The sequence below is a fragment of the Mustela nivalis genome (assembly GCF_964662115.1).
Source record: "Mustela nivalis genome assembly, chromosome: 18".
NCBI classification, from domain to species: Eukaryota; Metazoa; Chordata; class Mammalia; order Carnivora; family Mustelidae; genus Mustela; species Mustela nivalis.
In genome coordinates this window covers 57,049,867-57,064,119 of record NC_139037.1, presented here as the reverse complement: position 1 = coordinate 57,064,119, position 14,253 = coordinate 57,049,867, and the positions used below count along the sequence as shown (strand labels likewise).

The following is a 14,253-nucleotide window of genomic DNA, read 5'->3' as shown; positions in this document are numbered from 1 at the left end:
AGACAGCCACTGTTGGCGATGCTGGTACCTGGGATCAGTACATCTGCAGGTCTAGATCCTTTGCCCACCCCACCACCACCACACACACACAGACCTTGGACCGTTTCAGATTCAAATCCATGTTTTTCTCACTTATGGCTGTGGGTACTTGAGCAAGCGATTTTACATCCTCAGCTATAAAACGGGAATGATCTGTGCACTTGGGTGGCTCAGTTGGTTAAGCAGCTGCCTACGGCTCAGGTCCTGATCTCGGGGGCCTGGGATTGAGCCCCCACGTTGGGCTCTGTCCAGCGTGGACTCCCTCTGTACTCTCGCTCTTGCTTTATCTCAAGTAAATAAGTGAAAATCTTTTAAATAAATAAAATAAAATGGGAATAATTCCATTACCTGCATCATAATGTTATATATAGGGAGGATTTCATGGGGTTAATCCACAGAAAGCGCTAGGAAATGCTCCATAAAACCTGACTATCCTTTATACCAGGTGCTTCTTTTTACATAGCTGCATAGTATTCCAGTGTGAGACTTGTACAAGGAGCCAGTTCCTTCTGATGGACAACACTTTGGTTCATTCATTCACCCCCAAAATATTTATTGAGCACCTGCAGTGTGCCAAGGCCCACGCTAGAGCCTGGGGCAGTAAGATCCTGGTACCGTTTCTCCACTGACATATGTGCTTGAACAGGTAGGACCTGCGGGTACCAAAGTCGCATGATGTTGAAGCCTAACAACAATGGCTTGCCAAAGGCCGGCCTCATTAGGACACCCACCTCCAGGGCTTGGCTGGAACCCGCGTTTAGAAGGGCAGGTTGGGGAACTGCCGCCTTTCCCCGGAAGGTGCTGACGTGGGCCTTGGCGGGGGCGGTCTGCTTGGAAGCGGTGGCCCCAGGGAGGCCCGGAGCGCAGCCACACCCCTGTGGGGGGAGGGGAGGGAGGGCGCCCCGAAGGGAGTGGACAGCCCCCCTGTCAGTCTTCCCGAGTCCCGGAGTGTAAAATGAGAAGGGGGAAGGTGGGCCTCACTCTAGGGGACAGCGAGGAGGAACTTCCTGCCCGCGCGCGCGATCCTTCGCGCTGAGCGCACGGGCTGGGAGGCTGCAGGCGCGTCAAGGTCAGCCTGGACCGGGGTGGCCGCCAGCCTGGGGGCGGGAGACCCTTTGGGAGGGGGGGGCTGGGCTGTGGCCTCCAAACGCCTCGGCCATATTGAATAGCCCCGGCTGAGCGGTCTTTGTGTGCGCAGGCCTCTCCCAAGGTGCAGGCGCGTCCCCGACGCAGGAAGAGCCACGGGGACAGCCCGTGCCCTAATTTGGAACCCGGACCCCACGTCTGCAGCTGGCGGTGGGCTTCAAAGCCTCAGGACGGACCACTCCCCGGCTCACGTAAGCATCCTGGGAACGGATTCCCGCCAGTCCTTGGGGCGGGGGAGCCGGACTTGGTCAAGATTGGACTTTGTGGCTGGCGGAGAAGTTGGGAGGGATCGGCTCATCCTCGGCTGGAAAGGAGAGACCCTCCTGGCAGTTCTGCGGGGACGCCCCCCCCCCCAGACTCAGGCCTACAGTGTAGTTTGGGGTCGTTGCCCCCACTCCCGATTTCACCCTGGAGATCTTAAAGACCCTCGAGAAAAGCCACGTGGGGGGCTGGTTCCCCTGGGGTTTCCTCCCCTCCCCCGACTCTCTGATCCTCTGGAGCGTGCCTGATGTCTGCAAAGACGTGGATTTGGACGTCCTCGTGGAAGCCCTGAAGCCCGTGGGGACCTTTAAGAAGATCGGCAAGGTGTTCCGCAGGGAGGAGGACTCCACGGTGGGGATGTTGCAGATCGGGGAGGACGTGGACTATCTGCTCATCCCCCGGGAGGTCAGGCTGGCCGGAGGCGTATGGAGGGTCATCTCCAAGCCCGCCACCAAGGAGGCGGAATTTCGCGAGCGGCTGATCCAGTTTCTGGAGGAAGAAGGCCGCACACTGGAGGACGTGGCCCGCATCATTGAGAAGAGCACCCCACACCCACCCCAGCCCCCCAAAAAGCCCAAGGAGCCCAGAGTGAGGAGGAGAGTCCAGCAGATGGCGACCCCGCCCCCACGGCTGGTGGTGGGCACCTATGACAGCAGCAATGCCAGCGACAGCGAGTTCAGTGACTTCGAGACCTCCAGAGACAAGAGAGACAAGGGGGACAAGGGTCACAAAGGCGCGGGGCGCAGCAGGAAAGTGCGCAAAATGCCAGTCAGTTACCTGGGCAGCAAATTTCTGGGGAGCGACCTGGAGAGCGAGGATGACCAGGAGCTGGTGGAGGCCTTCCTGCAGCGAGGGGAGAAGAAGCCCAGCGCGCCACCTGCCCGCCGCCGTGTGAACCTGCCTGTGCCCATGTTCGAGGACAACCCCAGGCCGCAGCTGTCCAAGGCGGACAGGTGGCGAGAGTATGTCAGCCAGGTGTCCTGGGGGAAGCTGAAGCGGAGGGTGAAGGGTTGGGCGCCCAGGTCCAGCCCTGAGGGGGGTGAAGCCCAGCAGGCATCTACCAGGCCGGAGAGGGTTGGGGCCTCGGGGTCAGGCAGAGCCAGCCTGGGGGACAATGTGGGCAACACAGGAGATGGGTGGGAGCCCGAGATGCCCCCAAGACAATGGAGGCCCAAAATCAAATGGGCCTCTTTTCGCCGTTGCAGGAGGGAAGAAGCAGCATCCACAGATCAGAGGGCCGAGGCTGCAGATGATCAAAGAGTTGAGGCAGCAGATGATCAGAGGGCAGAAGCTGCAGATAATCAGAGAGCTGAGGCTGCAGATGATCGGAGAGCAGGGGCTGCAGATGTGCAGGGGGCTGAGGCGGCAGATAATCAGAGGATACAGGCTGTAGAAAATCAGAGGGCAGAGGTTGAGGATAATCCAGGGGCAGAAGCCATAGCTGTCCAGAGGGCAGAGGCGGCAAATAATCAGAGGGAAGGGGCTGCAGATAATCAAAGGGCAGAGGCCCAAGCTGTCCAGGGGGCCGAGGCTGCATCTGATCGGGCAGAAGCCACAGCTGACCAGAGGGCAGAAGCTGTACAGAACCAAAGGGCTGAAGCCCCAGCTGCTCGGGGGGCCATAGGGACAACTCAGGGAGCTAAGGTCCGGAAACAGGTCAAGACAGTGAGGTTCCAGACTCCTGGCCGTTTTTCATGGTTTCGCAAGCGCCGGAGAGCCTTCTGGCACACTCCCCGGCTGCCAACCCTGCCCAAGAGAGTTCCCAGGGCAGGTGAGGCTAGGAGCCTTAGGGTGTTGAGGGCAGAGGCCAGAGCAGAAGCAGAGCAGGGAGAACGGGAAGACCAGTTGTGAGGTGAAGATAGGGGTGCCCTGGATCTCATGGCTTCCTGCCGCCATACTTGAAAATGGAGGTGGACAAGGGCCGGGCAGTGGGCCTCCCATCTCCACCCAGCACCCCTTGGCTTATTAGAAGTTTATCTTTCATGTATTGATTTTTTAAAAAAACAAACAGATTCCTTCTAGTCACCCAAGGAACGTAAAGAAAGACAACCATACAAAGGGGTCGCATCGCTCATGATCTTAACTTCTGCAATGCAGTTCTAGGTGCTTGGCTTGAAGCGGGGGAAGCAGCAGAGATACTCCTTCCCCCTCTCTCCTTTTCTCTCCTTTTCTACTGTCCCCTTAACATTGTCAGCATCCTTGAACTTAAAAAAAGGGCGCAAGCCCACATGCAAATAAAAATGTTTACCACGGGATTTCCTGGCTTTGGATTGGGCAACTGAAGAATGCTCCGGGGTTGTGTCCTCACTCCCTTGTGTCCTCTATGCTCCGGCCCTCCAGGATGGTGCCCTGTGTTTCTGTCACTTTGTCACTTCTGTCATCCCCATGCCCCTGGCTCCTGGCCCAGGGCCCGGACCTTACATACTTTCCCCAACCTTGGTTACAAGGGACAGAAGAATCATCTGGGAAACGTGGCCAAAATTCAGATTCTGGGGCCCTTCATGCCAGAGCTGTGGATTTGCTCCAGCTGCCTGTGTGGCCCCAGATTCTGTTTCGATCAAGCCCCCAGATCATCTCTTGGGGCAGATCGGTCCCTGGGCACATTGAAAACTCTTTGCAATAGAGACGGGCCAAAAAGCCAGATCGCGGTGTGATATGTAGTGAGCCATGGCTGGCACTTCTGATGGGGGACAGATTGGGTGGCTAAGTCCCCATGGGCACTGGGGGACCTCTCTTTATTGTCTTTTGTCTCCCAAATCCCAGCCCCACCCACAAAAAGCGGCACATGGCTATATCCCATCTTCACGGAGGGAGGGAGGGAAGGAAGTCACGGAGGAGGGAAGCCTGGAGGCCACAACTGTCTTGGCTTCAGCTGCAGTCCTGGCCTGGGGTTTTTTTTTTTTTTCTTATTTTTGGCCTCTAGAACTAAAGAATCACCTGCCCTCACCTGCTCCTGGTCTGGAAGTAGTAGCTGCTGGTGCTCCTTCCATAGGATGCTAAAAGTTCCTTTCAACTTGTATGGTTCACAGTCCCTAGCCCCGCAAGGACAAGTCCCAGTGGGGTTGGAGGAAAGACAGGTTGTGGACCCCACCTGAAGGAATGGACTTGCCAGGGTCCAGGGAATAACCAGGCCTGATGGGGCCATGTCTGGAATGCCCAGTGAATGATCTGGATGCCAAGCCTAGGGTAGAAGTGGGGGTACTCCGTGACTGCTGCCCATCTGGGAGAATATCAGCCACATGCCCAGGAGGGCCTAGTCTGTTTGGGATCCTAGTAGGGGAAAGAAGGTGGGAGCGGAGATAGTGAGAGACACCAGGAGAAAACTCCCGAGATTAGAGACAAATCCATCCCAGTGGCCCAGGCGTGAGCATCCAGATTTCATGCAGCCTCCAAAGGGCATCATCCCCAAAGGCAGCCCATGGATGCTTCCAGGCTTGCAGTTTCAAACATGCCAGGATTTTCATGGTGGTGGGGGGGGGGGCACCAGAAAACTGGACGACACCCTAAATGTGGACACCTTTAAATGTCCTCAAAGAGAAAAATAACGGAACACAGCCATCAAGGTGCCACTCTGCAATACTAGGGACTTTCTGGGCCCCTCATGCTGGTGTGCCTTGGCACCTTAGCAAACTTGGCAGGAGGAAACCACTAGGGGGCAGGCAAGGAGGGATTTGGAGCCTGGCTCACGCCTAGCACCGCCCCTTCCAAGCCGTGTGACCCTGGGCTGGTTACCTTGTGCCTCTTTGTGCCTCTACTTACTCATCTTAAAGGGGGATCATTACAGAGCTTTCCTCCCAGGACCGCGGAGAGGATGGAAGAAGACGTAATGTGTTGGAGGTAAATCAACCCACACAGACCTCATCTTTCCTCGTCCTACTCCCATTCATTGTATGTCAGAGGCAGCCAGAACTTCACGGGACATCTCAGCCCTAACGAGGGGCCCCGGGGACAGGGGTTGCCAATCCTGGCTGGTGTGTGGAACGATCCGGGAGCTTTCCAACACCCCTGCCCAGCCCTCAGAGATTCTCATGCAAGTGCTGGAGGGGTGGCTGGGGCTCCCAGAGCCTGGAGGCTTGCAGGGTGATTCCGACGAGCCCCCCCCCCACCCCGGGACTCACAAGCGCTACCCCAGGGCTCCAGGAGATACTCAGACCCCGCAGCAGACCTCTCTCAAGCTGGTCGTGCAGAAGAACCCATTGCAAGGCCTTCTAAAACGCAGACTGCTGGCTCCCAACGCCCAGTGACTCCCTAGGTGTGAGGTGGGCTCGAGAACATGCATTTCCTTTTTTTTTTAAAAGATTTTATTTATTTATTTGAAAGACGGAGGTCACAAGTAGGCAGAGAGTCAGGCAGAGAGAGAGAGAGAGGGAAGCAGGCTTCCTGCGGAGCAGGGAGCCCGATGCGGGGCTCGATCCCAGGACCCTGAGATCATGACCCGAGCCAAAGGCAGCAGCCCAAACCACTGAGCCACCCAGGCGCCCCGAGAACATGCATTTCTATCAAGCTGATTCCAGGACCCCACACGAAAGACCGCTGCCCTACAGAAATGTCCGTTTTCCACAGCCTGACATTCAGAGGTGGAGCTTTGGGCCCGCAGCATCCTGCGCCCAGGGCTGGAGCCTCTCCGGCGCGCCTTTCACGAGCGGTTCTGGAGCGCCCCCTGGTGGGGACCTCGGGGGCCGCAGTTGGTACGGGCTTTCTCCCCTCTTCCGAATGGTGGGGTGGGGAGCCAGCGGCGTCAGCGGGCCCTGGAGCCTTCGATCTTCTCCGTAGAAGTTTTGGGACCCAACCCCATTCGCAGGAGTCCCGGGACTCGAGCGGGCTAAGGGGACGGGATGGGACAGATTGGGCCTGGGATTGCGGGGCGAGCTTGGGAAGGGGATGGAGTTGGGGGGCACCGAGGCCACAGGCTCTGGGACGGTTAAGCGCTTATGCGAGGGAGCCCCGCAGGAGGACAAAGCCAAGTTCGAGGTCCCTTCCCCGCCTCCCTGAGCCTCACTTTCCTCATCTGGGAAATGGGTGTGAAAACCTGCCTTCCTCATATTCCCCCAACCCTATTCGATGCACCGAATCAAATAAAGACACTCACAACCCAAACGCAATCTCGTCACCCAAAGACCCCACAGGGACGCAAAGAGCATGGGAGGTGGCACTGGAGGCGTCCCTGATCACTCATGAATGTCTCCTAGGATCTCGGGCCCGAGCCATTCCGTGGCCACAGTGCAGCCATCCGGCTGCCCCGGCCCTCCCCTCTTGGGGTCTCCGCTCAAAGGTCACTTAGTGAGGGCGTCGTCGAACCCCCCCGAAATGGGCGAGGCTGGCAAACCTGTCCCGCTGACGGCTCGCCCTGCAGCCTCCCCAGTCGTGCCACCACGCGCCCTGCCCCAGGATCGACTCCTCAGTGCCTCCGCCCGACGGCGCCCCGCGAGGGTCCGCGTGGGTGGGTGTCCCTTGGGCCGCCACGCCAGCGCCGAGCACCGGGACTGGCTCCGTGTCCCCGCGGCCCGCCCAGTCCGTCCGGCCTCTGCCTGGGCGCTGCCTCCTGCCGCCGCTTGGTATCCTCGGGACTGCGGCGCCCACGGGGCTCCGGGGGACCAGCCTGCGGTCCGGGGGCCTGCGCGGGGCTCGGCGGGGCCTTCCCCGCTCCCGGCAGGCGTAGCCTTCCAGCACCTTCCCCACCAGCAGCATCTGGGCCGCGGTTCTCCCGACGCGCGTAGTTCATTCAGTCGGTCGGTCGTGGGGCAGCTAGAGTCTGGGCCGCCACCGTGCGCGGACACCGTGCTGGCGCGGGGGACGCGGCGGGGGACAGGGAGGCCCCAGCCCGGGTCCCGGGGCCGGCCCTGCCCCGAGAGCTTCCGCGGTTCCTCGCCCCACGGTCGGCCACCCCCAGCTCTGGACCCGACCCTCGGACCCTTGCTGCGCTGTGGCGGTCCAGTGGGACAGCGGGAGGCAGGGGGCGCTCTCCCGAAGCTGCTCGGCCTGTGGTGTCAGCAGCAGGAACATGGGCTGGGGGTTCCCTGGTCCCTGCTCGGGGACTGCCGCTGCTTGGTGGAAGCTCTGGGGTGCAGCGGCCCGGGCTCTGGGCGACAGCACTTCCTGGCGCCGGTAGCAGCTTGCGCACTCCTCATCCTGGGGCAACCTGACCCTCCCTTCTGCCCTTGGACCTGCAATACCCCTGTCATCAGCGGGTCATCTGCAAACAAATTAGAGTGGCAGGTGACAATCCAACGGAGCTTGAAAAAGTAGGGGTGTGAGGGAAGGGTCATATTTACATAGGGTGGTCAGGGAAGCCCTCCCCGGGGAGTGGGACGGTTGAACAAAGACTGGGATGAAGTGAAGGGTGGAGCTATGCAGATATCCTGGGGAAAGCACTCCAAGCCAGGAGGAACAGCAAGTGCAAAGGCCCTGAGGCAGGAATGGGCTCCCAGTGTTCCCTGAAAGGCAAGAAAATCTGGGCATCTGAAGGCATGGGAGAGTGTTGGGCGGTGAGGCAGAGAAAACGGGGACAGAGGAACCAGAGCAGTGTTGTACCAGAGAACTTTCTGTGAAGGTGGACATGTCCTATACTTGCACTGGAATGGTAGCCAGCCAGCCTATGTGGCTCCGGAATACTTGTAAGATGGCGGGTATGGCTAAGCAAGTGGATACTCCATCTTATTTAATGTTATTTAAATGTGTTGTCCCTTGTGACCAGAGATTACCCTATTGGACAGAGCAGGTCTAGACCGCTATAAGAACTTCAGTTTAACCTGTGGGGGACAGGGGTGCCTGGGTGGCTCAGTGGGTTAAGCCTCTGCCTTTGGCTCAGGTCATGATCTCAGGGTCCTGGGATGGAGCCCCTCAATGGGTTCTCTGCTTGGCAGGGAGCCTGCTTCCCCTTCTCTCTCTGCCTCTGCCTGCCTCTCTGCCTACTTGTTATCTCTCTCTCTGTGTCAAATAAATAATAATAAAATCTTAAAAAAATAATAACCTGTGGGGACAAAGGAAGCCTGTGAAAGGTTTAGGGAGAGTGAGGCAATCAAAGAGTGGACCACAGGGCAGGAGGAGGGATCCCAGTGGGGGTGGAGGCAGAACCCCCTTAGTCTGGGTCTATGACAGACCTTTGGCGCAGGGGCTCAGTGGTCAGATCTCAGGGTGACACGTGGGAGCGGTTCTTGGCAACAGAGCAGGATGAAGGGTCAACATGGTCACCAGGGTGAAATATAGTTGGGCAGAGACTAACCTGAGCACTAGAGACCAGAGCAGAGACTGGGACCAGAGGTGATGCAGAAGGAGTGGGATGGGAATGGTTTTAGGGGTGATGGCTGGACCCCAGAAATGCAGTTGGATGGACCATGTATGGGCATTCTGGAGATGGTGGAGTATTGAGACCTGACAAGATACAGCCAAGTACCAGACAGCTGCAGTGGGTGAGAGAAGGAGGCCAGGGGTGGGGGCAGGTAGAAGCTGTGAAGCAAGACCTGATTTATATGGCTGCGGTTAGGTCCGGGCAGGGGCAGGGGCAGCCGCTGAAGAAGCAAAGGACTCTGGGTATAAATCAGGGACAGGAGGAGCCCAGGTGTTCCAGCTGAACTTCAGTTATGGGAGGTGGGGCACCTGTCCTCTAACCTCAGAAATTCCCCCGCCCCCCACCCACACCCCCACCCACACCCCGGGCCAGAGCACAGAGACATCAGACCAGCATGTTCAAATGTTCAACTCACTTTATTGAAGGGTCCCAGGTGACAAGTGCACCAGGAAAGATGCTTACACCTGCTATGGGGCTCTCCCCATCCCTGGTGTCCACAGAGGCTGCTCAGCCCAGGGCCATCCACCGCCCCCCAGGAGGAGGAGGCTTGTTCCCCGGACCCAGCCCCAGGCCCACCCTGGCCTGCTCCCTGGTGATCTCAGGAACTGTCCCACGGAGGTCCCTGGAGTTCTGAGGGAGGAAGTTTCTAGAATAGTTGAGGAATGTCCTGAGTCTGCTTCTGCACCTGGGGGTCCCTAGGTGGGGCTTGCACAGTCCAGTTGGGCTGTGAGGGCACCCCCAGGCCCCTGCACCTTCCTGGAGACCTGTAGGGAGGGCCCTCCTGGCACAATGGGCCAGTCACTCCCTGGGGACAGGGACTCTGGCACAGACACACACAAAGCCCCAGGGCGAGAGGATTAGGAGCAGCACCCAGTACAGAGCACTCCAGAAGGGACACGCTGAGGTGGGCAGTAAGGGCTGATGTCCACTTCACCATGGGACAGGGACACCCCACGGAAGCAGCCACACTTGGGATAGCAGGTGCTGAACCCCACAGCGCTGAGTCACACTCCTGGGGGGACTTGGGGGCTAGGCTGCAGCTCCCTCCTGGGGACACTTCCTTCCTCTCCAGCCATTCCCATTCCCAGGACTGCTCCTACACTGGCTGGACCCACCCCTGCCCTCAGGGTCCCCTCTGATGTTTGAGTCACTCAGAGGGTGAACCCAGGACCTGCCTCCTCTTATGCCCCCTGCAAGGCCATTACTGAGGGCCTGGTCAGCTCACGGGACAGCCGGCACAGCTGCTGGGACAACAGGCGTGGGTGGGGGTGGAGTGGTGACCACAGGCCTCAGGGAGGTGAGCTGCCCTGCACAGCCATTGAGGGAAGCCAGATATCCGGAGTTTATGGGATTGCAAATGATGGCAGATAATCCAGATACCTGGAAATCACTGGTCAGCCCGAATGACAGATTCAGCCTGTGGACAGTAGCAGCTGCCTGGCCTTGGCCTTGAGGAGCTGGGTCACTTGTCTTAGCTGCACCTGAGGGAGGCAGGGCTGGTGCTTTTCCACTTTTCTTCCTCCTCCTCCTCTTCCTCCCCTACCCCACCCTTCCCCACCTGTCCTCCCTCCTCTCCTAGAGGAACTCCTCCTCCCCCAGGAGCTGCCCCCTCTGCCCTTCGGCTGCCCCTCTTTCTGGAATCTTCTCCTCCCCCAAGCAGGGAGGATCAACCTTCAGGCGTCCACTCCACTCAGACACCCACCGCCCAGCTGGGTGGCCCAGACTCCATCCCAGGCCCCAGGCCCCATGAGACTGAGGCTGGGGGCAGGGGCCCACAGACGCTGGCCAGAAGCAGGTGTCTGGAAGGATGGGCGCCTCGCAGAGAACCTGAAAGAATTTTCTGGCACAGCGAGCCTCCCCACCGCCCCAAGGCCACGCTCAGCCCCGTGCTAACCCGGCGCCGCCCGAAGCCCAGGCCCCCGGGTAGGCCCCAGACGCCGTCCCATCCCCTGGGACTGCTGCCTCTGGGTTGCACGCGTGTCTCTCCTTCCCTGGGGACCGCTCCCGCCACCCGCGATGGTGGGACAGAGAGGGGCCGGGAAGGCGGGCGGCCCGCTGCGCGGCGGAACCCGGGGAGGCGCGGTGAAGCCAGGAGGCCGCCTCTGCCGCTGGGGGCGGGGGCAGCGCCCCGGGTGCGGCGGCGCCACTCCGGGCTCCCCTAGCGGCACTTGGGGGACTGCCTCCCGCCGCGACGAGCCTTCTTCCCGCGGGCTGACTCGGAGCCAGGGGGCGGCTGAGCCCTAACCTCGCCGGCATGCACCTGGGCCTCCGCGCCCGCGCGCCCCTTCTTTTTCCCTTGCGCCGCCGCCCGGTCCCCCGAGCGCGTCTCGGGAGTGACCGCCCGCCCGCCGCGGCCTCCGCCTGCCCCTCGGCGTCTGCGGGAGCGCGACGGGCCCGGGGCCGCCGCCTTCTCGCCCAGGGTCCCGGAGGCCGTGCGCGCCCGCTTGGTCCGCGCCTTCCCGGACGCCCGGCGCTCGGGTCCCGACTCCACGCTCTCCGCCGCCTCCGCCGCCGCGCCCTCCCCGGCAGCCAGCAGCGCGAGCACCTCGCCCAGCTGGCCTCCGGCGCGCCCGCCCCGCCCGCCCTCCCGGCCGCTGTCCCCGGCCTCCGGCGTCACCCCCGCCGTGTCCCGCGCGGCCAGCAGCGCCACGAGCTCCAGGAGGCCCCCCTCGCCGTCGCCCCAGCCCGCCAGGAGGCCCCGCGGCGCCCTCCTGTCCCGCGACGGGGGGTCGGTCGCGGCCAGGGCGCACACGCACTCCCGCAGGCTCCCGTCGCCCGTGGCCTTCCGCAGCACCAGGCCGTCCACCCGGCGGCCGGCCTCCTGCACCTGCACGCGGGCTCCCCCAGTGTCCTGGCACAGGACGGACAGGACCTCGCCCAGGGTATCGGTTGGGTCTGTGCGGGGTCTCCAGCCCAGGGACGCGATCACGGAAGCGATCTTCAGCAGCTCCTGGCGGGCCGAGGGGTCCGACGGGTCCGTAGAGGCCACAATGGCCACAAACTCGGGGTGGTCCAGCTCCTCGTCTCCCGGCTCCCCGTTCGGCTGCGACTCGCCTTCGGGAGCATCGCCGTCGACGGGCTCCTCATCGCCCGCGTCTCGCACAGCAAGCAGGGCCACTAAGTCGGGGACGAGGCTCCGGGCTTCGCCGCTGCCGCCGCTGCCGTCCAGGCTGACGGCCTGGGGCTCCGAGGCCTCTTTCTCCGTCGGCTCCTGCTTGGCCTCGTCCGTCACCGTCACCAGGGCCAAGAACTCGCGGGTCCCCTCTCGTGCGTGGGCGCGGCCCTGCAGGGCCCACTCCTTCGTGCTGAGCTCCCTGGCGGCCTGGTGCAGCGTGGCAGACAGCGCGCTCTGAGCCTCGTCCGCGCTCAGGTCGTCCTGGTCCAGCTCCTCGAGCACGATGCCCAGGCTGCCCCCTGAGGAGGTGTCAGACTCCCGCCTGGCAGATGTGGGCGGCCTCTCCCGTCCCTCCGTGCTCTGGCCCTTCAGGGCCCACCTGTTGCCTCTAGCTCTGTTTCTGCGAGCCCTGCGTCCCCTCCTAGGAGGTGGGCCAGCCCTCTTGGCAGTTGGCTCTGAGCCCTGGGCCTGTGTCTCCTTAGCCGGAGAGGGGAGCGTGTTCTCGGGGGCCCAGGGCCCTGTGGCCTTCCAGGGCCTGTCATCCAGCACCAGGCGTCTCATGTGCCTCAGGACTCCTGGGTCCTCCGCGGGGTCCTGACACACAACCCTCCAGACTCCGTCCTTACCCGGGATCTCCCTGGGGACGGACGCGTGATTTATGTCCTGCACAAACTCCACCAGGGCGGCCTTGGCCTTGTGGTCCCTCGCGGCCCTGGTGTTCCATAGCCTGAATGTGCCCAGGGGCAAGAGGGCCGGCTGCAGGACAGCCTCGATGGCGGCTCGCTCCAGGCCCTCCGGGATGCCGGTGACCAGCAGTGCGCGGTGCGTGTCCACATCCAGTCCCCGGCACCAGTCCCGCAAAAGGCTCACGGCCATGGTGCCGCCTGCTGGCTGGTGCCGTTGGCCGCGTGGCAGCAAGCCTGGGGCGGACGTGGACTGTGGTTCGCTGTGCAAATCCCGCCTTGGAACAGTGCCGCAGCCTTGGAGTTCAGGTTCAGGGGAACGTGGCAAGTCTCTGGGGCCTCTGGATCAGGCTCTTGTCGCCTCTAACCAGCTGACGCAGCAGCTTGGCCTGATGCCCCCTCTCTGGGGCCGTTGGAAAATCCGCAGAGGGGTTTAGGAGTCACTTTCAGGGATGTCGCCAGCCTGGCTGCTCCGACCTTTGTCCCTGAGAATGGCCTCAGTGACGCGGCCTCATCCAGCAGGGGAGGGCGCCACCGTCGTCACCTGGCGCGGCAGGGGGAGGGGAGCCGGGCTCTGGCCGAGTCTGTGCGCTCACACTCGGCTCCAGTCAGAGCAGTTGCGCTGCTACGGGGCTGCTGGGTCCTACGCCTGCGCGCCCGGGCTCGCCCCTCCCCCAGCCGGGCCTGGTCTCCGTGGTAACGCAACGGGCTGGAGCTGGGGGTCTGTGTCGCTGGGGTCTAAGGAGCCGCTCTTAAAGGGCCTGAGAAAAGGAGGACGTGGGGCTGGGCAGTGCCACCTTCATTGATGAACCCACAAAAGCCAAATTCACGGGGGACAATGAGACATCCGTCAGGGTGACCCGACCTCATTCAAAGGATGGTGGGGGCGCGGGGCGGACTTCAGGAGAGGACAGGCTTCAGCGGGTTGTAATCCCTCTCCCCAGAGGACAGGTGGAGGTCAGGATAGGAGACCTAAGTCCGGGGGTCCTGGCCTCATACAGTGTGGTCCGGGGGACTCACTCTCGGGAGAGAAGCCTTGTTGGGAATTGCGGGGTCACTCAGCCTTCAGCCTAGGTACACAGGCCTCAGGGTACACAGGCCCAGCTCCCGCAGACCAGGCTTCATTCTTGAGCCCATTCCGGTATCAGAAATAGCACCGCAACTAAGCTGGGTTTTGTGCGTGCCTCCTCTAGGTGTAGGATCAGTAGGATCAGTCCCGAGACCAGTCATGAGTTCCAGTTCCCGGAGAAAGCGTTTCCCCCGCTGGCTGGGACAAGTGAATATCATAGCTGTTCCAAACACACATTTGCTTTGCATCCTCTGTCCCTCCCACTCTATGCAAATCAGGCTCTGCGGTCCAGCTGCCCGGTTTCTATGCTATTTCTACCCTTCCTGCCCCCACCGCCCCCTCCCCTCTGAAAAGATTCCTGTGAGCAGCTCCAGGTCAGGTTTGCTCCTTAGTGAAATGACAATGACCATGAACCCTACCTCACAGGACCCTGATGGGGGTTAAAGCAGGTGATCCAGGAAAACACTTGGAAGAGACATTCTTTGGCCCAGAGTTGATGCTTCATAGTAGAGGAATTTATTTATTGAGAACTCATCATTATATAAGCATGTGTTAAATAAATAAGAAATCAAAACACCTTGGCTCTTTGCTCCTTTCTTTTTTATGTCAGAAGAGAGTTTACAGCAAAGTTACCATGGCAACAGGGCCTAGG

General features: G+C 61.0%; 2 protein-coding genes across 2 annotated transcripts; one reads left to right on the top strand and one right to left on the bottom strand.

Moving 5' to 3' along the window:
• Nucleotides 1-910: 910 nt before the first annotated feature.
• CCDC8 (coiled-coil domain containing 8) lies at nucleotides 911-3,701 on the top strand. Its single transcript, XM_082710590.1, has 2 exons — nucleotides 911-1,108; nucleotides 1,238-3,701. Exon 2 carries the CDS (start codon nucleotides 1,804-1,806, stop codon nucleotides 3,295-3,297), a length of 1,494 nt encoding a protein of 497 aa, XP_082566716.1. The 5' UTR covers nucleotides 911-1,108; nucleotides 1,238-1,803; the 3' UTR covers nucleotides 3,298-3,701.
• A 5,449-nt stretch (nucleotides 3,702-9,150) lies between these two features.
• Nucleotides 9,151-13,918, bottom strand: LOC309852981 (paraneoplastic antigen-like protein 8B). Its single transcript, XM_082710580.1, has one exon. It carries the CDS (start codon nucleotides 12,723-12,725, stop codon nucleotides 10,893-10,895), a length of 1,833 nt encoding a protein of 610 aa, XP_082566706.1. The 5' UTR covers nucleotides 12,726-13,918; the 3' UTR covers nucleotides 9,151-10,892.
• Between the last annotated feature and the right edge of the window lie 335 nt (nucleotides 13,919-14,253).